Raw genomic sequence first — 24,425 nt, forward strand, 5'->3', positions numbered from 1 at the left:
CTGGAAATTTCAATCCAGAACAAAATCTTGCAAAGTACCGGGGTCGTGGTTAGCTGGGATCTGTCTCCCTTTCATTCACGAGCCTGTGCAAGTGCTTACACATCTGCGGGTTTCCCTACATCTTCGTGGGAGCGCAATGTCTAGGCACGGTCTAGCGAGCTATATCCAGAGCTGGCAACATAGACTCGATTCGTGCAGCGAAATGGACAGAAGTGGCGGTGGCTTCTCCTCCAACCAAGGTCCATGCACGTTGTGCATTGCACAGTACTGCCCGATAGATATTGAAGCAGCTCCTTTGACCGGCCGAAACAGAAAAGGAACTCAAGAATTATATTTTCAAGCGCCACTGGTATAATAGTACAATTTGATTCCTTCTGACTGAACGACATCTTGCCAGAATATGAAGGCTTCAGTATCTGGCAAGATGTCGTCGAAATGTGCTCATTTGTAGCTTGGACCCGACAAATACTCTGAGCAATTGCGTTCTTCAACAGCCAAGTTCGTCTGATAACATCAGGATGGCACGTGCACAAATGAGGCGAGTCGCTCGAACGCTGCGGACAAGCTTTTTGGTAAATATGACCTCAAATTGTTGGTGCTGGTAGCGAGCGATGTTGATAAAGATGTTAGTACCCAGTATCCGATAGTGGGCGTCGGTAACGCGATCGGCCGTTGCTGTGATCGATGAAAGAAGCGCTTCTACGCAGGCAAATCCTACGAGGTCAACTAAAAATCTGCACGAAAAATAGGAGAAAGTGAACCCAAAGCACATGCCCCTCGAAGCATGCTGTGCCGGGAACAGCAGATCAAAAACGACTAATCCAACAGCACTTGTCTACCAGTCAGTCGCCGCTCAGGGACCTCGTGTGGCCACTGATCTACCACGGAAGCAAGGGCTCACGCGACTTCACTTCCAAATATCCTACGGACTCAGCAAGGCACCGCAGTCGAAATGAAGGTGGCCACAGACAAGCAGACCAGTCGCCGCCTCGTCAACCTGTCTAACTGCGCACTAGTGAACGTGCTCAAGGCCACCGTGGCACGCTTGCACAACCTTGAGATGGAGCTGAACGAGTTGGAACTAGCACTCGACGAAGACCAAAAGGAGATTGAGTCGTTCACCAAAGAAATCGACGAGTGCCATGATCGCATGAAAGATATCAACGAGTTCGTGCGTGCACTCAATGCCAGTGAAGTCCCAACCATTCCTGATGTTGCGTTGGCGTTGGCAGATATGGCGGAAGAGCGTGAAGAGGAGGAAAATGCAATCACGCAGTACGAAGAGGCCCGCGGGTGGCACGAACAGCAGTTCCAAACGCTGCATGGGCAGTGCGTCACTCTCAAGAAGGAACGTGTCGCGCTGCACAAGACGTGCATCGAAATCTGCTCGATCTTCCGTCGTAATGGCGTTTTCGAGGTGGTGCGGCGGAGGCTCGCCAAGGTCGCTGAGCTCAAACCCAAATCGACGTAACAAGTGGTCGCTGTGTGCATGTACATGTAACATGACATCGTCAGAATAGGCATTTAGATAAACTTCTCGTTGGAAAATCGTTTATTTTTGCGCAATGACAACAAAAACTTCCAAAGTCGTGCATTTCGTGTTTCTCCAAACGCGACCAGCATCGGATAGGCTAAAGCACGTTAAGAATGATCAAACTGCTCCGCGAGGCATGTCATGGAAGAGCATAACATATAATGTGTCCGACCGTACTGTTGGCGTCGGGCGAGACGGCGCAGATAACTGCGCAAACAGAGAAGTGGCCTCCACAAATTAGCGAAAGTTTTGCATGCGTGTCTGTCGGGAGTTGAAGTGATGGATTTGAAGGATACTGCACGAGGACAAATCACTGTTGGATGCAGGACAAGTCGTACAGTATGCAACAGGTTTTCAACAGTTGGGAGCGCCCACCGAGCTCTGGGGACAGTTGTGGACTCTCTTTGCTTGAAGTGTAGTCGCACTCCAGAGCACGAACTTCATGCAAGTTTCCACGTGTACTTGTATCGGCAAGCTGAAGGAGTTGGCTCGCTTGCTTGCTGGAGATGAATCCACTGTTTCGGCTTTTCCACACGAATCTGCTCGATGTCCCGGTCGACAACGAGCGTGGAGTCGATGCTGGTATTCCGTCTGTTCATGCGTTTATTTTACGAGCTGCGTTGGATTGCAAAGTGGTGCAGCGCGTGGGAATGCTGAGCGTTTACTCCAGCTATCACATCAGACAGTACCGTGGGTCGTGATCGGACTGAGCGCAGATAATACGAATGAAATTTTGCTATTACGAAGTGCATGCCCCACTGCCTTTTGGCAAAGTCTTCCTATTATAGTGTACGCGATCAAACTTGTTACTGGTTTGAATAACGATCTTGCCAGCGAGTTGCTGTTTTCATCCATTTCGGTGGATGGCATTTCTCGGGTTTAGATGCGCCGGTCTGCTCCTTGACCTGCAAACGTTGAAGGCTTCAACTTGAAGCGCACAGGATGCTGTTCATGACATGTACACAAAGACACTTTTGTTTTGCGATAGGCTCGGATCCAGGGCACTCAGCGCCACAAAAGGACAAATCCCAATAGCGCAAGGAAGGCGAGATCGCACGCTACATGTATTAGAAATGTAGAATAGTGGCGCATGAAAGCAGTTCTAGACCATGTTACTGGTCAATTCAAGACCGTGTGCACTGCGCTTGAGGGTCGAGCTGGTTGTGTCAAGCATCGAGTCCAACTCACCACGTCTCGGTTTTCGCTGCTTCGCGAGTCCAGACCGAACGCGGACCATAAACGACAATACATGTATCGTGCCTGCAGATAGAGACAGGCTTGCAGGAAGAGAAATGTGGACGAAGGGGCCTAGACTCTGCGCCAATTTCCCCACTACACATGTACCCGTGCGCAAGGACTGTGGCCACCTTCGCATACGATTTGAAGACACTTCTGCTTAGCTAAGCTTTGGGGATTCTCGCGCCATCAAGTCGCGGCCATCCAAACGAGTCGCGCTCACCGTTCAAGCAAAACAGACGTCCAACGGCATATCTATGTGGAGCTGTTGGTTGACGACATGTCAATCGTAGGTTCAGCGCGTTGCTGTCAGCAGGGGGAGACCAGCGGCACAGCTGACAGGTCCGTCGTCGCGAGACGTGCCGCTGGTCTCAGTCTCCGATTTTCCTCGAGCAAGACAAGGCATTCTTCTTCCCTACGCGAAGCAAATGGACCAGAACATGAGTCGTCCACTGGCAACGGTGACCAACTTAGCGCTGGTACTGGAGCTCAAGGCCGCGGTGGCGCGCGTGCACGAGATCGACGTCGAGCTGGATGACTTGGCACTGGCGCTTAAGGACGACCACGAGGAGGTGGAAACCTACACCGACGACATCGCCGACTGCTGCGACCGCATCGAGGCCATCGACGAGTTCGTGTGCGAGCTCGAGGTTGGCAACGTGCCCGCTGTGGTGGATACGGCGTCGGCCCTGATGAATATGGGCGAGGAGCGCGACGAAGAGGAGAACATGCTCAAGGTGCTGAGAGGCGCTCGCACGTGCCACGAGCAGCAGCTCCAGCAACTGACGACTCGGTTCACCGCGCTGCAGCAGGAGAGACAAGCGCTGCACAAGAAGAGCTCCCAGATTTGCTGCATTTTCGGCCGCAATGGCGTCTTCGAGCTGGTGAGACAACGACTCGCTGAGCGCAACACCAAGTTGCTGTAAGGGCCTTCGTACATATTTATTAGCACCAGTACCGTGGAATGCACGCTCTTCGTTTTGTACTACGTAGAATGGACTTGCGCTAGCACTCGAGACTTTACATCGCTTGATTTATCGACGTCATTCGCGCAGGTTACTTCGCCAGCTGGTCGCGAGTCTCTTTCTCTTTAGTCATCATGTAACATCTTCGTATCAACAAGTTGTCGACGAATGGCAGCCACCTGGCGAAGTAACTTGCATAGAGTACCGATGTCAGCAAGCGATGCACAGCGCAGGAACACAAGACTAGACGCTGCATCAAGCTCTGTCGTTGGTTGACAATCACGAAGCGCATTGTCAAAGCGGTAAACATCATCGTTTAAGGTATGAAACCCACGCATGTCCGGCGAAAGCAAGTACATGTACTGGTGCTGCAAGTGGCGACGATAGCAGAAAGATCATAATGCGAGGCTTATTTTAGTTTAGGGAAGTAGGCAATTGCACTCAACTTTCAGCCGGCCATCTACTCTCGCACGCAGACACACTACGCTAACCAGACAATGCGCAGTCCAACAAACGCTGCTCAGTAGAACTCGATCTTGTCCTTGTTGAAGACGCAGTTCTTGGACGGCCCCTTGCTCGTGACCTTGGGCTCGTTGCCGTTCGTGGACGTCGTGGTCTGGCACACCGCGTTGGCGCCCTTGCTCGAGTGCACGTGGATGTCGTCGGTGAAGGTGGCCACGTCGCCGTTGTTGGCGTTCACGGTCACGAGACTCACCTTGGGGTTGTTGCCCCACACGTGGTTCAGCGCCACAGTGCGCTTGATGTTGCCGCACGTGCCGCACGAGCGGTAGAGCTTGCCGAAGTTCTCGGCGTAGAAGCCGTTGATGTTGACGTGGCCGTAGCCGTTGTGCTGGATGACCTTGTCGTCGGCGTTCTTGGCGCCACACGCCAGCACGTTGGTGACGCTGTTCTTGTTACCGCCCTTGATGCTCAGCGCGTCCTCGCACACAGCCTCCCACCACACGTTCTCGACGGTGCAGTCGCTGTCTTCGCAGTGGACGCCCTCGCGCTGGTCGGGGCCGATGATGACGTTCTTGAGCTTGGCTCCGGGCTCCAGCTTGAAGACGGCGTCGCGCCAGCCTCCCTCCGACTGGCCCTGGCACTTGAGGTCGGAGCGCTGGTACGTCTTCATACCGCCGTCGAAGGTCTCCCCCTTCTTGATGATCTTGACGCCGTTGAAGCGGACGCTGCCCTTGCTGGTGGGCCAGGCCGAGGAGACCGAAGCGGCGGCGGCGAGCACGGCGCAGAGGAGTGAGATGGTACGAGCCATGATGGGGTAGTAGGCTTGGTCTTGTGTTGGTGGAGGTGTGTGAGTTGTAGAAAGCAAGTTGCAGAATGAGAGAGGAAGCAGGTAGAGAAACAAGCGCAGGGGCTTGCAGTTCTAAGCCAAGAGGGGGACAGGGATCGACAATCACGTGGGAGACCGGTACGTGTACGGAAATGCTCGAACAGCAAAGCGATTGATATTTATGTACGCCCACAGTGGAATTGGTTCCAACGACGGCACCAAAGGCAATGTTGTAGTGTCGAGTTTGTAGCGCTCAGTTCGGCGAGATGTCAAGCCTACAAAGCGCAAACTTACTTCTGACAGGAGCTTCGTCGATCGGCGGATCGGATTGACCACTTTCGCTCACGACATCTTGCTGTAGATTCCCGAGCTTGCCCGAAAAGCATCTGTGCGCGATCCACCGTCACAAGGATGTTGGGAGTGTAGTTTTTCTGTATGGCAAATCCAATCGACTACTGAATCCGGTTCTACTAGTCGAACGGGCTCCGATCTTCACCAGGTTTGCACACTACATTAGCAGTCTCCGTGGCATCTTCATGCCATCTCCAACGGTTCCAGATGTCTACAACTTGAGTGCCAACACGGAACCTGACAGGCAGGTGGTTTACTGGAAACCAACACCCACGCACGCATCTCGTTTACTTTTGTACAGCCATGTAAAAGCGACCGGATACCGTTGCTAGGTCCATGGCGCGATCGTGTTGCCTGTCGTCGACCGCAGCTCGCTCTCAAAAATTTGCGAGCGAGAACTAGTGCGGGCGCCTCAACGTTGTCCTGCAACTCACTGTGTGTATGCAAAAATCTTATGCAAACCGTCGTTGTTGTCATTGATGCATGTTGAATCACAACTTCGACCACCTCGATGGCATTAATCACATGTATTAACAATATATCCCGGTCGATCTTCGGTGGTAGTTAGTCGAGCCATACGACCAGAAGGGCTCTGTGAGGGTGCGTGCACTCGCGCTCAAAGGTGTCGCATTGAGATGTATTTATTCAAGGTCCACTGCTCACACCCTTTGCTCATGACCTCAAAGCATCGCTACCTGCAATTAAAACCTTTCTCTGTGGGTGGGCTGCAACGCGTCATGTGCAGAGACACATCTCCCAAACACACGCAGTCAGTTTGTACGAATACGTCTTGAAATCGTTGACTGGTAAAGGGCGATGAAATAAACGCAAACGCAGATGCAACGATTGAAATGTACGGACAGTGCAACTTGACGCCATTTACCGCCCTGATCAGCTCACCAGTCCTGTCCTAACAGCGAAATCTCTGGAGCACAGCAGCTATCAGGCCCACGAGCTCCACCTCCTTGCACTGCCCAGCCTACTCAACACTCCTTTCGCTGTCCGCTTCCTCTCTCATTCTGCAACTTGCTTTCTACAACTCACACACCTCCACCAACACAAGACCAAGCCTACTACCCCATCATGGCTCGTACCATCTCACTCCTCTGCGCCGTGCTCGCCGCCGCCGCTTCGGTCTCCTCGGCCTGGCCCACCAGCAAGGGCAGCGTCCGCTTCAACGGCGTCAAGATCATCAAGAAGGGGGAGACCTTCGACGGCGGTATGAAGACGTACCAGCGCTCCGACCTCAAGTGCCAGGGCCAGTCGGAGGGAGGCTGGCGCGACGCCGTCTTCAAGCTGGAGCCCGGAGCCAAGCTCAAGAACGTCATCATCGGCCCCGACCAGCGCGAGGGCGTCCACTGCGAAGACAGCGACTGCACCGTCGAGAACGTGTGGTGGGAGGCTGTGTGCGAGGACGCGCTGAGCATCAAGGGCGGTAACAAGAACAGCGTCACCAACGTGCTGGCGTGTGGCGCCAAGAACGCCGACGACAAGGTCATCCAGCACAACGGCTACGGCCACGTCAACATCAACGGCTTCTACGCCGAGAACTTCGGCAAGCTCTACCGCTCGTGCGGCACGTGCGGCAACATCAAGCGCACTGTGGCGCTGAACCACGTGTGGGGCAACAACCCCAAGGTGAGTCTCGTGACCGTGAACGCCAACAACGGCGACGTGGCCACCTTCACCGACGACATCCACGTGCACTCGAGCAAGGGCGCCAACGCGGTGTGCCAGACCACGACGTCCACGAACGGCAACGAGCCCAAGGTCACGAGCAAGGGGCCGTCCAAGAACTGCGTCTTCAACAAGGACAAGATCGAGTTCTACTGAGCAGCGTTTGTTGGACTGCGCATTGTCTGGTTAGCGTAGTGTGTCTGCGTGCGCGAGTAGATGACCGGCTGAAAGTCGAGTGCACTCGAGTGACACCCGCGAATACATGTTGTGGTTTGCCGCTTGCTCACGGCACAAAGTTGATCTGGAAGCCCCCGTCGGTGAGTCAGATTTCTAGTCCGATTTGTCCCGATCTTAGTGCGATATTCTTCAACAACTGCTAGAGCTCAGGAATTCTGCTGTTCGTGACATCCATCTTTCATTGACTGTAAGCTACGCAAGACATTCTACTGATCACTTTGTGTCGCTGCTACTGCCTCTTAGTAGTACTCGATCGCGTCGGCGTCGTACACGCAGTTGTCCGACACGCCCGTGCTGGTCACCTCGGACTCGTCTCCGTCTGTGGCCGCTGTGGTCTTGCAGATCACAATGTCGTCGTTGCCCTCATCCGAGTGCACGTGGATGTCGTCAGTGAAGGTGGCCACGTCTCCGTTGTTCGAGTTGACCGTGACCAGCGCGTTCTCCGGGTTGTTGCCCCACACGTGGTTCAGGTACACGGTGCGCTTGATGCTGCCGCACGTGCCGCACGAGCGGTAGAGCTTGCCGAAGTTCTCGGCGTAGAAGCCGTTGATGTTGACGTGGCCGTAGCCATTGTGCTGGATGATCTTGTCCTCGGCGTCCTTGGCGCCACACGCCAGTACGTTGGTGACGCTGTCGGCGGTGCCGCCCTTGACACTCAGGGCGTCCTCGCACACGTCCTCCCACCAAACGTTCTCCAGGGTGCAGTCGTGGTCGTCGCAGTGGACGCCTTCGCGCTGGTTCTTGCCGATGATGACGTTCTTGAGCGTGGCACCGGCTTCGAGCTTGAACATGGCGTCGCGCCAGCCGCCTTCGTCCTGCTCGGCGCAAGTGATGTCCGAGCGCTGGTACGTCTTGAGACCGCCGTCGAACGTCTCACCGGCAGCAACCACGTACACGGCGCTGTACTCGACGTCGCCGGTGCTCGTGGGCCACGCAGAGACGACGGCGGTACAGACAGCGAATGCGATGGCCCAGGCGGAGGAGAAGACGTGGACCATGGTGGAGACTTGGAGGAGAGGCTTGGAGGCGAGTGCTCGGAGTGTGGCAGAATTGGAAATGAGCACAGCTTCCTCTTGCAAAAAGCGAAGCGCTCGACGCCTACTCCACCACCATGGCGCTACTGGGGACGACAAGAGCTGACCGATGGAGGATACGACCGGCATGTCCAGCTGTTCGTACGGCTCAACGATGGTAGCAGTGCGCTGCTCGTACTTGTCGTCTTTGGTGCCCGTGCTCGACAGATCTCGGGGCTTCGATGCTCCTCTTGCGACTATCAGCTGTCTACACCACCTTGGCCGTCTTCAACTCTGCTTCACTGCCGATAGCAGCAGCCTCTGAGGTCGACGACCGGCTCACAAACGTGACGTACGTCGTGAATCAACAGATAGAACTGCTTTCACCGCGCTTGGAGCTCTCGTCTTGCCGGGTATGTTCAGTTGACGAAACCTTTCGTCGCGACACCGCGGGCCTTTTTCGCAACGCTTTTCGCTAGTGCTGGCCACGGTAGTTGACCACGATGCAGCCCCCTTCTCACGCTGGTGGTCGGTCGCCCGCCTCGCTTCATATCGATTGGATGTGGCGATCGCTGTCCATTGCAAGGCGAGCACGATGGAAATGGATCGCCTTAGCTGGTTTGCTGGCTGAGTTGAGTTGAGCTCTAGTCGAAACGACTAAATTTCAATCGCGTCATGGGCGATTAAAGCATTGCTTAAAGAATCATGAGCTGATCACGATGCAGCAACAAACAGCCTGCAGATGGTGGTGGGGAAGTTGACTGTCGAAGGATGTGCCGAGCACAATACCAGCGTAAGTACATGTACGTAATGCAATGGCATCTCCAGTCCGTTTAGATGACTGCGCTGTCGCTCAACTATCGCGACGGCTTTGATAGGCAAGAGAGTCAAGTCGCTTCTGGCAAAAGTACGATGTTATTGAGTGGATAAAGCATCTAAAGCGCTGCGTAGGAGCCCTACTCGTTGGAAATTCGTCCTAAGAATCCTCCTGGCAGGCGGTGGCAATGTCTACACCTTCGTCGGCGACGCAGACCTTGTAGAAACGTAAATGTCGCGGTGGCGGCCGTACTTGATGTCCCAAAACGTGAAGCCCACCGCTGAAGCGAACACCGCAGCCAGCGAAAACACCACGAGGGCCTCAAACTGGTGCGGGTCGTGGAACACCACGCCGGTCAGCAGGATGAGAATGAAGAAGAACTGGTACGTGGCCGTCTGCATGGAGTTGATGGCTCCGCGTTGGCTCGGCGAGATCCACTCCTGCATGATCTGCGTCTCGGCCAGGTCCGTGCTCCAGAGCCAAGCACGCGACACCACCACGCAGGTCAGCATGACGTAGTCGGACACGATCGATTCGCCCGTGAACAGGAACGCCAACAGCACTGGGGCCAGACACAGCCAAAAGAGCCACACACTCAGGACAGCTACGCGCTCCACTCGCTTCATTTTGCTTCGTAGCCAGGGGAAGATGAGAGTTCCCACTAGGCCCGCGACGGCGCCAGCTCCGCGACTCGCACCCAGAAGCGCGTTGGACACGCCGCGCCACTTCAGATAGGCCGTGTTGAGCGCGCCACCGCTCAGAATCGTCATGTACAGCGCGCAGAACGAAAAGCTCACGAGGTACACGGGGTGCTTGACGTAGTTTGCCCACATTTTGGCATACCGGGCCAGCGTTCCCAGCTCGGCGTCGCTCGAGGGCGATGATTTGTTATCCTTGTCGTCGCCTTCGTCCTCGTGATGAGCGCGAACAGCCAACTCTGGCACAAGGTGGTAAACGTCGTGCGTCATGCAGTACTCGAGCGGCATCGAGATGAGGTTCCAAAGCCCGACCACGGCAGCCCCCACCATGGCACGAGTCGTGGCATCACTGCCCGCGAAGTCCACGATAAAACCAAAGGCCATGGGGCCGAGAATGTTGCAGCTCAGATCGATGCGTCTCATGGTCGTGTTGAGCTTGGCAAGAGCCGTGGAATTGTCTGCTCCAGCGATGACCACCACCCAGTCGCGCTCGATGCCCAGCGTCTGCGCGTCATTGAGCACTTGGCCCACTCCACCGCAGACCAACGTGCCCGCAAACATGAGAGCGAGCGTCCACGTCCACTCGGGCTTGTGCACGCCATCGGCGTTCGTCACGAGCAGAATCAAGGCCAGGATAACGGAGTTGACCACAATCATGAGGTTCTCCAGGATGATGGCGTACTTCATGGCGGACCAGCGGTTCCAGCGGTCCAAGTGGTGGCCCACCGTCGGGATCATGAAGATGCAGACGACGTACATGGCGAGCGAGAAGGCGGCGCTCGGCAGCAGCGTGTCCACGAAGATGTCCATGAACAAGATGGGCACTGCAAAGCCCCACATGCGGTCGCCCCAGGCGGACAGCAGGTGGCCAGCGTACAGGTACGTGATGACGCGTCGAGGCCGCGTTGTCGCCGCGTCCGCTCCACTGCTGGAACCGAATGAAACACAACAAATTAGCATGACTGGCGACTGACACACTGGTGATCAAGTGGTTTGGATACCTCAGCAGCGGCTGCTGCTCTCCATTGGCTACGTCACGGGCGTCCACCCACGCGGTGATGAGGCACGCCCCCACAGGCACGAGCGTCACGGTGCTGAGGATCAGGGTGACCATGTTGGCAGGTGGAGGCACCAAGCAGGCGTGTTCGAGTCCTGCGACACAAGCTGCGCAATGGAATATTGACGTGAGTGGCGCTCAATGACAGGGATGCAGGGATGGTTCTGGCACCTGCACTGTCGAGCGCGAGCAACGCGCTGATGAGGCCCATGACCAGGCACACGAATACGGTCGCCTCCATCTTGAACATGTGCGTCGAACTGCGCAAAAGCGAATGTGGTGGTGCTGGAGGATCGATCACGACCGCTTTGGTAGCGTTGTGTGGCAGTAGACGTTTTGTGGAGCGCACTGAACTGGAGCAAGCGTTGGTGGTAAGGAGCCGTTAATCACCTTTACTCATTCGGCGACGTCATCGTTCATTCCTGCGGGCATTGTACAGCGCGATGCCTCGAGCCAATGGTGATAGCGACCGAATCTTGGGAATAGAGGGCAGTGCGTCCGACCTTGCAGGGGAGGACGAATGCTCCGCGGTGGAGACCAGAAACTATGCTTTAGAGCTTGAACAAGCCCTAAGTTTTCAGCAGAAACGATATTGCGGACGAGTTCGAAAGCGTCACAAGTGTGTGCAAGGATTTCATTCTCGATTGGAGTCGATTCACGACTTACATGTTATAAGGAAGGTCCTTGTGGTAGAAGCAATACTTTGTGCAAGCTCGAACGATCGTCATCTCCACGAGCTCTAGGTTGGTACACATGTGCTCTTTAGTCTATAACAGACGCATTCAAGAAGTACTGTGTGGGAGCTTTTCGGTGAGGGCTGGCGAGGAACCTGTTGCACTCAGCATGCTGATATGTATCACGAATGAGAGGAAGACGTGGCTCCTGTTGCCCCATTACTGCGCACTGCTGCGGCCATGCCTTGCCTACGGGGAAATAGTTGTGCTTGCGATTACATGTACATACCGTAAGGTGACGTCAATGTAAGTACCAATTCTACCAAGTCACGTGTCAGGGGGAAACATACTATTACCAGTTCACGTAGGAAACATTGTTGATTGGGACTTGTTGAAGTGTACATTGTTCATCACCGAATTGGTGACGAACAAAAGGTGGCTACGTTACGCAAACAGCACACCAAGTTACCATCATTCCCGCAATCCAACCATGAGGCGCTCCGCTCGCCTGCTCAACTCCACGTCCCGAGCATTGCACGCCGTCAAAGTCGAGCTCTCGGATGCGATCTCTCCCCACCTCGCTTCGCCATCCACTTCTGCGACTTCTGCAGCAATCCCCGCCCTAAAATCCGCAGTCAAAGCGGAGAAAATGGATTCTGACGGCTGGATGCCGCTCTGCAGCTCTCGGGAGCTCTGCTGCAACCTCACACTGGAGTCCGGACAAGTTTTTGCCTGGAGAAGGCACCCAGAGGCGGTGGCAACGTGGCTGGGAGTTGTGGGGCGTCGGGTGTTTGCATTGCGAGAGCGTAGCGACATTGTGCAGTTCCGATGCCTCCATCCGTCGGACTGTACGTACGACTGCAAAATGCTGTATGAACTCAAGCTAATCGCAGAGTTTTTGTCGTGTGTGCAGTGCCAATAGAGGAGGGAGTTGAAGAGTTAACGCACTACTTCCGCTTAGATGTAAGCTGTGCACCAGTAGAAGAGAAAAAGAGGTCCTAGCTGATGAAGTCCTTGATGCTGTAGGTGGCAGCTGATCCTTTGTACGAGCGCTGGACGACGACACCCGATCGGATGACGGACATTATCTCGAGGCTAAGGGGACTGCGGATCGTGCGGCAGGACCCCGTCGAGTGCTTGTTCTCGTTCATCTGCTCCTCGAACAACAACATCTCCCGTATCCAGGGGATGGTGGACAAGCTCAAGGCGACTTACGGCGACTTGATCTACGAAGGAGAGTCTGAAGGCCAAAAGGAGACGCACAATTACTTCTACGCGTTCCCATCAGTTGACACGCTAGCTGAAAAGTGTGAAGAGGCCACGCTGCGAGCTCTGGGGTTCGGCTATCGCGCGGCTTTCATCGTCAAGACTGCGAAGCTGCTGCAGGAGCTTGGTGGTGCTTCGTATCTGGACAGCATCCGTGACGGCAAGGCCGTTCAACGGAAAGTGAAGAAGCTGAAGCGGACGTCGAGTAAAGTCAGCGTTGGGGGAAACGAAGAGGAGGAGGAGGCATCATACTATGATTATCAGGACGAGCTGATGGTGTTTGCAGGTGTCGGGCGCAAAGTGGCGGACTGCGTGGCGCTCTTTTCGCTGGAGAAACTAGAGGCCATCCCTGTAGACACCCACGTGTGGCAGATTGCGTGTCGCGAGCTGGACCCGAGTCTTAGCGACCGGAAGAGTATCACGCCGACCGTGTACCGCATGGTCGGCGACCTGTTCCGAACTCGATTCGCGCCTCAAGCTGGCTGGGCTCACAGTGTTTTGTTCGCTGGAGATCTCTCGGCCTTCAGGCCTGAGCTGCCGGGTGAAGAGAAGAAGAAGTCGAACAAAAGCCCCGCCAAGCGCAAGTCAAAGACTGCTTCTCCGAAGGCAATTACGAAGCGGAAGACCGGCGTGGCAAAAGGTGCTTAGGTGGTCGACTGCTATGCAGGTACACTATTTTGTGTGCCGTATGACACTCCCGGTAGCAAAGACGGTTGTCGGCCATTGCTGATGGATAGCACTCGATTACGGGGAGGCCACGCTTTATTAATCTCTGGTGGATTCTGAGATGGTAGGTATCCAGTATCGCAGCCATCTCTGTGCCGCGGTTTGTTCATAATCTCAATGCGTCACTTTCAATTGATCCCCACGGGAAGCATGCCAGTAAAGCTCTTCTCCGCGCTCGCATTTTTTCTCTGCACGACCGGCTCGGTCTCAGTAGCCGATGACGGGGCTCGTCGACTGCAGACGTACACGCAGTCTTCCGACTACGTGGGGCTCATGTTGGAGCGCGTGAACCTGGAGCGAGGCGCACAGGGACTGTCTCCGCTCTGCACGAACAGCAAGTTGCAGGCGTCCGCCCAGCGCCACTCGGACGACCAAGCCGCCAACAATTTCATGAACCACACCGGCTCCGACGGCTCCACCATGTCGCAGCGAGCCACCGACGCCGGGTACGACTGGCGAGGCGTCGCGGAGAACGTGGCTGCGGGGCAGGCAGACGTGACCGAAGTCATGGACGCCTGGATGAACTCCGAGGGCCATCGCCACAACATCCTCGGAGACTATACGATGCTCGGGACTGCGTACGCGTTCACCCCCGACGGATTGTACCGCCACTTCTGGACGCAGGACTTCGGACGCAGCGACACGGAGCAATGCGACGACGGCAGCAGCACGTCGACCACTTCCAGTCCGACTTGGACTCCAAGCACCAGTTCCTCAACCTCAAGTTTCAATCCAATGTCGAATTCAAGCAGCTCCAGCGACAACACCATGCCAGCCCCCAATCGACCCGATACTCGAGTCACCTCCTCCGCCTCCACTGCCTCAGCAGCTACAACAATCACGATAGCTCTAGCCTTCTTATTCGTTTGAAAAAATCACTTCAACTTGTCGAAATTGTCACGATTGGCTACAATTTCACATTTGCATCATCAAAGACGGCGTATCGATGGCTTCCCCTGCCGGCACCTGTACGGCCGTGACCCACACGGGAGCGCGCTGCTCGTCCCCCGCCACGGACTCTTCGGGCCAGTGCTCGCACCACGCGCGTATGGCTCGCGTCATGGCGCTGGCGCCCAAGTCGCTGGCCGCGTCCCCCGCGTCAAGCGTCTCCAGCGTCTCAATGCCTCAAGTTTCTCCCTCTTCCTCTTCTTCCTCGTCCTTCGACATGTCCCCAATGAATTCAGCTCTGCCCGGTGATAATGGTCTCCATTCGCTACCGGGAGAGGCTGTAGTCACGACCGTGGGTTGCTCTTTCGTGTTCCCGGGGGCGTTAAACCTCCCGGATATCCCCGGAGCGCTCCACATCACGACGTTCCGGCTCCGGTTCGAGCCCCAAAGCTCTTCGTTGAGGGGCGTTGGAGGCTTTCATCGACTGCTGGATACGGCACTGCGGGGTATGCCCAGAGCAGCTGTGGCCAGGCTGTCGTACCCTCAAGCGACGGCATCGGCGTCCAGGTCCTTGAGCTCGTATAACAACGGGAGCGGAGGCTTGTTGACACCAACGAGGCTCGTGGTCAAGTTTAAGGACTTACGGTCCTGGACGCTCGGAGGAGATGTGGCCAGGCTACTGCCGGCGTTGAACCGGTACGCCTACGTGGACTCACCACTGAGTCTGTTTGCTTTTACGTCGATGGGGCCGACGCAGGAGGATCTTCAGGCGCATAGCCTTTATGATGTGTACGAGGACTTTGCAAGGATGGGGGTTGCACTGAAGCAAGGGAGCAGCGCGTACAGAGTGACGGAGCTCAATGCGGCGTTCGCCATGTGCCCGACGTACCCGCGGCAACTTGTGGTGCCTGCAGCTGCTAGCGACTCGGAGGTGGGGGCGGTGGCTTCGTTTCGGTCCAAGGGGAGACTGCCGATTTGCAGCTACGTGCACGCGCACAATGGAGCTGCGTTGTGGCGGTGTGCGCAGCCCAAGCGCGGGATTTTGCATGCCCAGAACCCCGCCGACGAACAGTATTTGCTCCACATTGCCCGTGCGTCGTCGGGTGCGACGTCGCTGTACAAGGGGAACCTGACCCGCAAGATTTGGATCGCTGACTGCCGCCCGGAGTTGAACGCACGCGTGAATAATCTCACAGGTGGTGGCACTGAAAGCGGGAATCTCGCTCATGCGCGGGTGACTTTCCTGAATATCGGGAACATCCACGCGATGCGCGAGAGTATTGAGGCTGTTCGTGGGCTCGGTGGGTTCACAGCTCAGACGAACAACACGGAGTCCATGGATCTGTCGTGGGGGTCACGCGTCGAAGATACAAAGTGGCTCTCACACATACGCCGCGTCCTGAGTGGAGCTCTGCAGGTGGCACGCGCCATGGAGGCCCAAGCCACAACCGTAGTTGTGCACTGCAGTGACGGCTGGGATCGTACGGCGCAGCTGTGTGGACTTGCGCAGTTGTTGGTCGACGCTCATTATCGCACGCGTCGAGGCTTTTTGGAGGTGATCGAGAAGGAGTGGGTTCGTCCAGGACACAAGTTCCAGGATCGTGTTGCACCCGGCAAAGCTGAAGATGACGACGACCAGCAGGCACCTATTTTCTTGCAGTTCTTGGACTGCGTGTGGCAGCTTATCCGCATCTTCCCGACGTACTTTGAGTTCAACGAGCGCTTGCTTGAAACCATGGCGGACGCGCTCTTTTCAGGAAAATATGGCACTTTCCTCGGCAACTGTGAGCGCGAGCGCAGTTCCTGGAGCGTCCGTGAGCGAACGCCTTCTCTGTACACGCTCTTGCTTCAAGGCGACCGCTTTGTGAATCCGTTCTACCGCGCCAGCAGCACAAGCGCTCTTCTGCCGGACTCGACGGCTGTGCTGCGCCAAGTCACGCTATGGACCTCTTACTACTTTCGAGGTGCTCCGTTCCCAGCCTCGCCCCCAGGCAACCCAAGCCCACCAACGTATGCAGCAGACGACTCGGGCGATAGTACCGAGACGTCCAGTGGTGGGCAGGAAGACCTTGAAGTTGCCATGGCGGCGGCGTTGCAGCGAATTCGAGTCTTGGAGGACGAGCTGCGTGCTGCTACAGCTCCCCCACCGAAGCCAGCGCCCGTGTCGTATCCGCCATTGTACTCGGCTAGGTCGGAAGCGGACATGCGCCTCCAGCAAGCCTCGCAGCCTGATACACCCGTTCGGTACCAGCAAAGCAGCTCCGATGGGTATCTGTATTCTAGCAGCGCCAGCAGCATCAGCAGTATCAGTAGCAATGATGTGGCACAGGTATTGCCACCCCCAATGCCAGCTCCACTGCAGCAACTTACACAAGCAGAAGCGTGGACGTGTAGCTTGTGTACGAAGACGAACGCGGTCGACGTCCTTCAATGCGTCGTATGTGGCCGCACGCCGCGATAAATGACGAAGTAAAAGTGCATAGCCTTCATTCCATTTCATGCAAATACATGTCATGTAGCCTGCCCTGCTCGCATTAACAAGTCTGGCATCCTGCCCACTAAATATGATCAATCAATCCTACAGACACTCGTGCTCGTGCTTGCGCATGCGCTTGACGCAGTCCTGAAGCACGTAGTGGACTTTGTCTGGGAAATGGTCGTCCAGCATGGTGCGTCCGATGCGGATCTTGCTAAACTGGCCTTCTGTAGCCCACGCGAAGCGGTAGTTGGTACGCGCGGTGCAGCAGATGCCGCCACCTCCGGGACGGCAGCACACCCAGCACCCGGCTGCTCCTTTGGCGCGCACCACGCGCTTGAGATGCACAACACGCCCTGGGATTGTCAGCTCGTGGATCGGCTCCGATTCCTGGATGCGCTGCAGCATGGTGCGGTAATTGGACAGGTGCGCTATGAAGGGAGAGCGAACACGCGAGGATTCATTGCCATCGCCGTCGTCGTCAAATGCACCGCGCTCATCCGAGCCTCTGTGCAGCAGCTCATCAGGGTTGCGCCAAGAAATGACTTGCCGTAGGATAGCGGCCTTGTTTACCTTGCTCCTGCCAATCAGGTCGAGCACATGGTCTCGCAATTCCTCAGCCGACGTGAGGGATGATCGAGCGATGATGTCGTCACCTACCACAACTGAGTCTGTGAAGGCTGCGCACCGTTTTGCAAGCCTGGGAGACATGGTGCAGCCGGGTGGACTAAACGCGAAACAGCGAAGCTGCGGATACTTGGGGCGTAACATCACCGACAACAATACGGCGGTGCTGGCTCCAAGTGAGTGGCCTGTAAGAACAAGTCCGTAGTCGTGGTACGCACCACGCTCACACACGTTCACTCCACTGGTCGCAATGCTCGCTGTAGACTTTTCGTCAAATAGCATTTCAAGGATGCCGAGACGATTGAGCTCCAGGCACACCGACTCGGCGCAAGTAAGGAAACCTTGGTGTGCATATTCACCGGTACCCTCACACCCCCAGCGATCAGCCACATCATCCATGGACATGCCGTAAGCGATGGCATCCGTGAGGCAGTCTTCAAGAGATAACGTGCCACGGATCGCAATAACAACCTCCTTGCGCTCGTGGTCAAGCATCACGGCAAAAGCTGGCTGGTAGACCGAGTTGCGGAAACTCGCATATACAATGTCGTCACTGCGAATCTTGGTTTCAAGCTGTAGTGCCGTTTGCCCCAGATGGAACCAGTTGTCCCCATGCACCCATGCCAAATTCCGACGAAGGCAAGAAAACGCTAGTCCAAATGTGCCCGTCCACGGGTGAGACCACACGTAAAGCATCCACCCGTAGATACCGATCGCATATTTCGAGAAGTGCGCCAGTTCCTTCAGTCTTCCTGTCAGCTCCACGTCATTGAGGTGCGGGTCCGACGGATGGTAGTAGAAGGCCTTGCTCGACTTCTCGAACCTAGGATCTTCCTTCTTCATTTGCTGCTGCTCTTGGGACTCTATCGAAGACGGGATATCAATCGAGACGAACCGGTTTGATTCCTCGTCGTCCACCGTCGACACTAGTGATGACGTCGATACCAACGACGTCGAAGTTGTGATGGTTCCAGCAGCCGCAGCGCGGTCGCCCAGTAAATTCATCTTGCTCGTGCTAGCGCGAATTCGAGCACGTAATTTCCCCAGTGTTTCTTCCTCTTCTTCGTCTCCTTCTCTGTGTGGGGACGTGGCGACGACCTCGTGATGGTCTTCGTACGCCTGAACCGCAGCCAACAGTACAAAACCTGCAACAATATCTGATATCACAAGATCTGGACTACCATAGAAGAGCCTCGAGAACACCTTTGCCACCACGGACATGCTGTCGTGGCGAGTTCCAGCGCCTCCGAACAAGTTGCACGTGAAGCAGCGCAAGCACATGCAGCAGCGCGTGCATCGCTGTTTCCAAAGTCGCTGACTATGCGGCACATACACGTCGGAGCTCGGCACCGCGCGCTCCGCCTCTACAAGAGCAACAAAAAATCGATCAGTGAAGTTTGTCCCCCCGTTGGCCGTCTCCAGGCCCAACGTACCGTCCAATAACGATTGGCGTTCAGAATTAACAGCGTTACCATAAGAGTCCAGCGTGTCGGCCACCACTGGAGGTTTCTCCTGGTCGATCAGATCCTCAGGCGGTACGTCGCCCAAGATGCATACGCCGAGCGAGAAGGTGAAGCTCACTTCCGCCACGAGGAACCCACCCACAGCCTAATCATTCCACCGCAGTAATCACCGATCAGCTCTAAAAATAACCGCTCAAAAGTAGCCATCTATAAAAAGATCCGCCCTTACCAGTACGAAGCGCGCGTCCGGGTGGCACATGTCTCGGTAGAACCAGCAGCAGACGCCCGCGAGTCCGTAGGCGAAGAGCACAACGGACCAGAGCGCATGTACCTGCAGCATGCGCGGCATGAGCACGCGGCGCTCGTGGTCCACGATGGTCCCTTTGGCCGACACGTGCATGATCATGAGGTAGATGCACCCGCGGAAGAACAGCAGCGGCGCCGCGCCCAGAATGTACCAGAACGGGAGCCCGCGGTCGTCCAGCGACGTGGACGAGCAGCGCCGCCACACGCTCGCGTACAGCACGCACAGCAGCGCCAGCGGCAATTGATACAGCAGCAGGAACGTCGCGGGGCAGAACAGGTCGTCGCTGCCCACCACGCGGCTGCGGCGCCCGAACACCTCGAGCGCCGGCATCGAGGCACGTCCCACTTGGCTCGTGTATGCGAAAATGAGACTTGAGAAGGGAGAGTACCGCCTAACCCGGAAATAGCAACCCATATGTTGCAGGAAAAGGGGTGGCATTGTTGCGAGGTAATAGTGACTGGTGGACTGGATGATGGATTTTTCTCCGACGAAGGCAACAAAGGCAACAAAGCATTTGGCCGGACGGATGAAGTAACTCAGCATTAACATTAAGGACAGACTAAATAACTGTGGCTAGCGTAGAAGTAGCGAGCGTCCCGATGCGACTCGCTGTGTGTGTGCCAGCTCAGTCGTTGCTGACGTCCGTGCGGCTGGTGGTGAAGTCGTACGCTTCGAGTTTCACGACCATGACTGTTACGTTGTCGACCGTGTGTCGGTCGAGTGCAAGTGCGACGAGAGCGTCCGCGGCAGCCTGTGGGTCTTTGAACCTGGCCGCGAGCTGAGCCGCCATCTTGTTGGTAACGACGTCCCAGAGGCCATCGGTCGCCAGGATGAGGAACCGGTCGTTCTTGGAGATCTTGCGGGTCTGCACCTCCGGGTCGCACGAGATGTAGGTCTTGAGCGACAGGTCCCCGATGGAGCGCGACACGGCCAGCTGGCCGTTCACACGCGGGACGTCCAGCATCTTCTTCAGAGGCCACACCTTGTACATGAAGTCGGGCTTGCCCGTGACGAACGCGCCCTTGGCTTCCAGCCGCTCGCGCTCGTCCTTGCGGTTGGGCTTCTGGTCGAACGACATGGCGATGGCGTCTCCGTTGCGGGTGACCACCACGGCGCGGGAGTCGCCGACGTTGCCGACGTGTAGGAGGCCATCGCGCACCATGGCGACGAGCAGCGTGGAGCCGTCGTCCGTGGCGAACGAGCGTCCGTGGCTTCTCCGCGCGGCAGCGGCGAGTGTGGAGTTGGAATTGTTGCGAGCGATAGTGCAGAAGTCAGCATCTGGAGGAAGAAATGTTAGCCTAGGTTACACACAAGGAGCAGCTTGCCGAGCGTACCGAGTGCCCGGACGGCGTTTGTAATGGCGTCGTTCACGGTGGACTCTGTGGTGAGCTGCTCGAGGATCCGCGGGAAGATGTTCTCGGCGCAGAAGCGCGAGGCGCGATCTCCAGCGTGGCCGTCGAAGATGCCGAAGCAGCCGCTTGCGGAACTGGAGTAGCCGTTCAGTGTGAGTCGCTCGACGACCTTGCCGCCGATGAAGTATGCGTCCTGTGGAGATACAACATGCGAAGGTGAGTACAAGAGTGAAAGGGCACTGTGTGGTGTATATTGAGGACGCACCTCCTGGTTGAGTTTGCCTCCGCGGTCGGTGGCGATGCCGACGGGTACGTCGTACATGTCGTCTGTCTCGAGCTGCTTGGTAGCGGGGCTGGCGGCGTCCAGCTCGTCGGCCATGGAGCTCGGCTGCTTGCGCTTGTGGCGCAGCTCGACTCCGGTCATGGCTGCGTCTGTAGTTGTTGGACTTGAAGGGGTGCAAAGAGGTGCAACGCTGCGATGTGTGCTCTAGAGCGCAAAAAGCGTAATGACACCCCTCGACAGCTCGTGCTTGCAAAACAAGTCAGCGCCCGGCGCTGCACACGCTGATCACGGCTCGGCTCGGCGGGTTTGTGGGCGTTGCAACGCTGGACGGCGCACGGTAGAAAGCAGGCAGGCCACATCCTCGCTGCAAGTCGAGCGTTGGGAATGCCCCGCATGCCATGGAGCGATAAAGGGGGCTCGGCACCCCTGTCCTAGTGGCGCAAGGGCCCCAGCCCTCTCAACCCTCTCTGTGCCGGGCTGGCGAGCGTTGGACTGCAGGCAAAATGGCGACAGGAGCCCGGGAATCTCAAGATACCCCGTCGCCGCTTCCTAGTGACGCAGAACCATCCGGCACGCGACTTGACGCGAGCTGTACCCTGAACGAGCCCGCCGCCCAGAGTCTGGGCCAGACAGCTCGTGGTGACCAGCGCTCGACGCAGCAGACGAACCACCAATGCCGATCTCTCGCCGCGCTCCAACTTTTTAATTCGTTCCGACGACGTTCACTCTAGGCGACATTGGGCAAGTCGCAGGCTCCCGAAAAAAGCTCGGTGAGCGCCGCATCGGTCCCCGCGGCGCACAGGAATTTTAGCGGCATTCGTGGCCAGCTCTGCGGCCGAGACAAGATATTTGGGCTCCCGCCGCGGGATCCGCGGCCCTGCATCGCAGATCTGCGGTCAAAATCGGCCACCAACACTCTACATCTAGAGACCCGTCGCTGCAAACCCGTGTCACAACAACTGCAACTGCGTGCTTCCCTGGGCGAGACCATCGTAATCGTGACTTGCATGCATCAAGTCAACACCAGTGTTGGTCCTCGTGGTTGCTTGATCTCGCAGCCAACGACTAAGTCTCCGCGGCGCTGATTGGTGGCCCATGTTTCCGCTCGCTGGAGAGAATCCCAGCAAGAGCCTCCAGTGGACAGCGCCAGCATGCACGCATACGCTAGCGAAGCAGCCCATGGCGACACTATAATGGGTACATCTGATCGGTTTGAACAGGTACCCGTCCAAGTCGATCGTCTGTATCACATTTACATTTTCGGACGATGGCCTCGTTCGATGACTTGGCGTTCACGGGCCCACCCGGAGGCGACGTACGTGGATTGAGCATACTCCCGTGCTCGACGATGTACTACGAGGCCTGACCTCGCCCATTGCTGTGCGTTATGACAGATTACCGCGACCGCTACGACGTCGGCTGCCGAACTCTTCTGCAGAGATTGCAACGAAGCGCCCCAAGCCACGACGTCAGGTGGGGGAGGAGTATCAAACGCCACTGAACTGCTATGGAGGACTGACTTATGTGGCTGCTTTTGGCTGGTATAGATGGCAAGCGGTGCTTGATCTGTGGTTGCGAGCTGGAGCGTCCACAGCAGCCAGCGGCAGCGGGACAGGTACTTGCCACCATTCTTGAGGGGGTCATGGAGTACTATTCTGACGCAATAGATGCACGCAGAGCACAACCGATGCGCTGTTCGGGGCTGAGACGAGTGTGCAGGAACTGCAGACGATGGTGATGCGTTTACTATCGCAGGTCGGCGATGATTGGAATGGGGGAGACACAGGGGCGCGTCGACCCGCGTCGGATGAGGCGGGTAAGAGAATGATATTCTCTTGCGGCTGATGATGAGTAGAGTTGGTTAATGTTGGTGTGATGGGAACAGTGAACAATTTGGGGTCCTTCGTGGCGGATCAGTCATCGACAGTTGAGGTGGCTGTCATTGTGAAGGGTATCAAGGGCGAAGTGAGTTTCTTGTGGCTGAGTGCCGCGACTTGACTAAGGGGAAGGGAGATTAACTCGTCGTTGCTGCTCTGTCTACATGTTGAGCTAGGTGATCGCTGTGCCGGGGAACTTCGGTCCGTGCGAGTCACTTAAGGAGCGTAATGTAGTGGTCGGTGACCCGTTCGACGGAGCCAAACCCTTTCAAAATGCTAACGAAATGAGCGACAAGGTGAGGACTTGCAGGATATTAGTGTCGAGTTTTCTCCCCTCACTCACTCGAGCTGGTTCGTTTGTTTTAATCTAGATCGTGGTGATGGCACGCGGAGGGTGTACGTTTGCTCGCAAGGTTCTTCGTGCTCAAGCCGCCGGAGCTGCAGGTGTAATTATCATTCAGACAGTCGATGTGTGGCCGTATACCATGACGGATTCAACCGGCGACAGCAAGCACGTGACGATTCCTGCGTTCATGATGAGTGCAAAACACGGCAAAGGGTACGCACAGCATTCTGCTCATGGCCTCTGCTGGTAAAGTGAGCAACTAACACGTTTCCACGTGTAGATTTGTGGAGTTTCTCCGCGGCAACCAAGACAAAAGCGTCTCGGCGGACATCATCGTGCGGAAGGACGCTCGGGAGTGCGTTATCTGCCAAGTGGACATGTCGATTGGCATGAGGGTCACGCGGATGCCGTGCCAGGTACGAGTCTCATTGGCTTATGCGATGCTATCCAATCCTAACTAATGTCTTTCGACGCAGCACATGTTCCACACGGCCTGCCTGCACGAGTGGCTTCAGATCGGCAACTCGTGTCCCATTTGTCGCGTCGAGATCGCCGCCAAACGCACCGCACTCAACAGTTCCTCGACGTCTCAAAATGCGCAGCAGCGTGGCGATTTCGCGTGGAGCGAGTGGTTTTCCTAGGCTTGCAGGCTGCAGATCAAGTCGAAGTTGCACAATTAATTTTGAAAGCAATTGTCATAATTCGTACTTAATACGACACGAGGATAATTGGCTGAAAGGCAACCATTGACGCATTTCGCACTAGAGAGCAGCCATGTCGACCGAGTTCTTCGCCTCGAGCGCCACGGCCACGGGCCCGGCCTTCTGCCCGCACTGCGGCACGATCTTGGACCACCCGGACACGAACAGCATCGTGTGCTCCGCCTGCGAGTACCGTTGTCGCTACCAAGGTGCGTCCTCCAGGCTCTTCCGCTGCCAACAATTGATACATCCTCTAATTTGTGACCAATTTACTACCTGTAGACCTGCCGTCGCTGACTGTGGTGACGAAGAGCGAGGACAAGCCGACGCCCAAGTGGCTCAACACTGAGAAGGTCATGAGCGAGGTCACGGGCCCGGCCCGCGCCACGGTGGAGGAGACGTGCCCCAAGTGTGGTAACCTGGAGATGGACTACTACACGCTGCAGCTCCGCTCGGCCGATGAGGGCCAGACGGTCTTCTACGAGTGTAAGAAGTGCGGTCACAAGTTCTCGGTCAACAACTAGAAGCTCAGACGATGGCAGCCAACGCGTCAAATAGATATACCG

General features: G+C 56.3%; 12 protein-coding genes across 13 annotated transcripts; 7 read left to right on the forward strand and 5 right to left on the reverse strand.

Moving 5' to 3' along the window:
* Window positions 1-952: 952 nt before the first annotated feature.
* KRP23_13362 (uncharacterized protein) lies at window positions 953-1,471 on the forward strand (the record flags this gene model as incomplete). The annotated part of the gene is made up of 1 exon (XM_067884061.1): window positions 953-1,471. One exon carries the CDS (start codon window positions 953-955, stop codon window positions 1,469-1,471), a length of 519 nt encoding a protein of 172 aa, XP_067738681.1.
* A 1,727-nt stretch (window positions 1,472-3,198) lies between these two features.
* On the forward strand, window positions 3,199-3,696 carry KRP23_13363 (uncharacterized protein; the record flags this gene model as incomplete). The annotated part of the gene is made up of 1 exon (XM_067884062.1): window positions 3,199-3,696. One exon carries the CDS (start codon window positions 3,199-3,201, stop codon window positions 3,694-3,696), a length of 498 nt encoding a protein of 165 aa, XP_067738682.1.
* Window positions 3,697-4,255: 559 nt separating this feature from the next.
* Window positions 4,256-5,005, reverse strand: KRP23_13364 (putative pectate lyase D; the record flags this gene model as incomplete). Its single annotated transcript, XM_067884063.1, has 1 exon — window positions 4,256-5,005. One exon carries the CDS (start codon window positions 5,003-5,005, stop codon window positions 4,256-4,258), a length of 750 nt encoding a protein of 249 aa, XP_067738683.1.
* A 1,452-nt stretch (window positions 5,006-6,457) lies between these two features.
* Window positions 6,458-7,207, forward strand: KRP23_13365 (putative pectate lyase D; the record flags this gene model as incomplete). Its single annotated transcript, XM_067884064.1, has 1 exon — window positions 6,458-7,207. One exon carries the CDS (start codon window positions 6,458-6,460, stop codon window positions 7,205-7,207), a length of 750 nt encoding a protein of 249 aa, XP_067738684.1.
* A 320-nt stretch (window positions 7,208-7,527) lies between these two features.
* Window positions 7,528-8,286, reverse strand: KRP23_13366 (putative pectate lyase G; the record flags this gene model as incomplete). Its single annotated transcript, XM_067884065.1, has 1 exon — window positions 7,528-8,286. The coding sequence occupies one exon, from the start codon at window positions 8,284-8,286 to the stop codon at window positions 7,528-7,530; it is 759 nt and encodes a 252-aa protein (XP_067738685.1).
* Window positions 8,287-9,309: 1,023 nt separating this feature from the next.
* Window positions 9,310-11,123, reverse strand: KRP23_13367 (Solute carrier family 40 member 1; the record flags this gene model as incomplete). Its single annotated transcript, XM_067884067.1, has 3 exons — window positions 9,310-10,741; window positions 10,818-10,980; window positions 11,045-11,123. 3 exons carry the CDS (start codon window positions 11,121-11,123, stop codon window positions 9,310-9,312), a joined length of 1,674 nt encoding a protein of 557 aa, XP_067738686.1.
* Window positions 11,124-12,037: 914 nt separating this feature from the next.
* KRP23_13368 (N-glycosylase/DNA lyase) lies at window positions 12,038-13,461 on the forward strand (the record flags this gene model as incomplete). The annotated part of the gene is made up of 3 exons (XM_067884068.1): window positions 12,038-12,395; window positions 12,461-12,510; window positions 12,574-13,461. The coding sequence occupies 3 exons, from the start codon at window positions 12,038-12,040 to the stop codon at window positions 13,459-13,461; spliced, it is 1,296 nt and encodes a 431-aa protein (XP_067738687.1).
* A 1,024-nt stretch (window positions 13,462-14,485) lies between these two features.
* On the forward strand, window positions 14,486-16,888 carry KRP23_13369 (Myotubularin; the record flags this gene model as incomplete). Its single annotated transcript, XM_067884069.1, has 1 exon — window positions 14,486-16,888. The coding sequence occupies one exon, from the start codon at window positions 14,486-14,488 to the stop codon at window positions 16,886-16,888; it is 2,403 nt and encodes an 800-aa protein (XP_067738688.1).
* A 117-nt stretch (window positions 16,889-17,005) lies between these two features.
* On the reverse strand, window positions 17,006-19,630 carry KRP23_13370 (Diacylglycerol lipase-beta; the record flags this gene model as incomplete). Of its 2 annotated transcripts, none has more annotated exons than XM_067884071.1 (3): window positions 17,006-18,894; window positions 19,003-19,138; window positions 19,223-19,630. In XM_067884071.1, 3 exons carry the CDS (start codon window positions 19,628-19,630, stop codon window positions 17,006-17,008), a joined length of 2,433 nt encoding a protein of 810 aa, XP_067738690.1. The 2 variants fall into 2 exon arrangements, with proteins under 2 accessions (XP_067738690.1, XP_067738689.1); XM_067884070.1 differs by having other exon boundaries at window positions 18,964-19,138.
* A 295-nt stretch (window positions 19,631-19,925) lies between these two features.
* KRP23_13371 (putative protein phosphatase 2C 69) lies at window positions 19,926-21,076 on the reverse strand (the record flags this gene model as incomplete). The annotated part of the gene is made up of 3 exons (XM_067884072.1): window positions 19,926-20,578; window positions 20,635-20,845; window positions 20,918-21,076. 3 exons carry the CDS (start codon window positions 21,074-21,076, stop codon window positions 19,926-19,928), a joined length of 1,023 nt encoding a protein of 340 aa, XP_067738691.1.
* A 1,126-nt stretch (window positions 21,077-22,202) lies between these two features.
* On the forward strand, window positions 22,203-23,799 carry KRP23_13372 (Receptor homology region, transmembrane domain- and RING domain-containing protein 1; the record flags this gene model as incomplete). Its single annotated transcript, XM_067884073.1, has 9 exons — window positions 22,203-22,250; window positions 22,330-22,408; window positions 22,483-22,550; window positions 22,613-22,751; window positions 22,821-22,900; window positions 22,989-23,108; window positions 23,184-23,371; window positions 23,439-23,574; window positions 23,635-23,799. The coding sequence occupies 9 exons, from the start codon at window positions 22,203-22,205 to the stop codon at window positions 23,797-23,799; spliced, it is 1,023 nt and encodes a 340-aa protein (XP_067738692.1).
* A 133-nt stretch (window positions 23,800-23,932) lies between these two features.
* Window positions 23,933-24,383, forward strand: KRP23_13373 (DNA-directed RNA polymerase I subunit RPA12; the record flags this gene model as incomplete). Its single annotated transcript, XM_067884074.1, has 2 exons — window positions 23,933-24,068; window positions 24,142-24,383. 2 exons carry the CDS (start codon window positions 23,933-23,935, stop codon window positions 24,381-24,383), a joined length of 378 nt encoding a protein of 125 aa, XP_067738693.1.
* Window positions 24,384-24,425: the final 42 nt, after the last annotated feature.

This window comes from Phytophthora ramorum (assembly GCF_020800215.1).
Source record: "Phytophthora ramorum isolate Pr-102 chromosome Unknown Phyram_PR-102_s0017, whole genome shotgun sequence".
NCBI classification, from domain to species: domain Eukaryota; phylum Oomycota; class Peronosporomycetes; order Peronosporales; family Peronosporaceae; genus Phytophthora; species Phytophthora ramorum.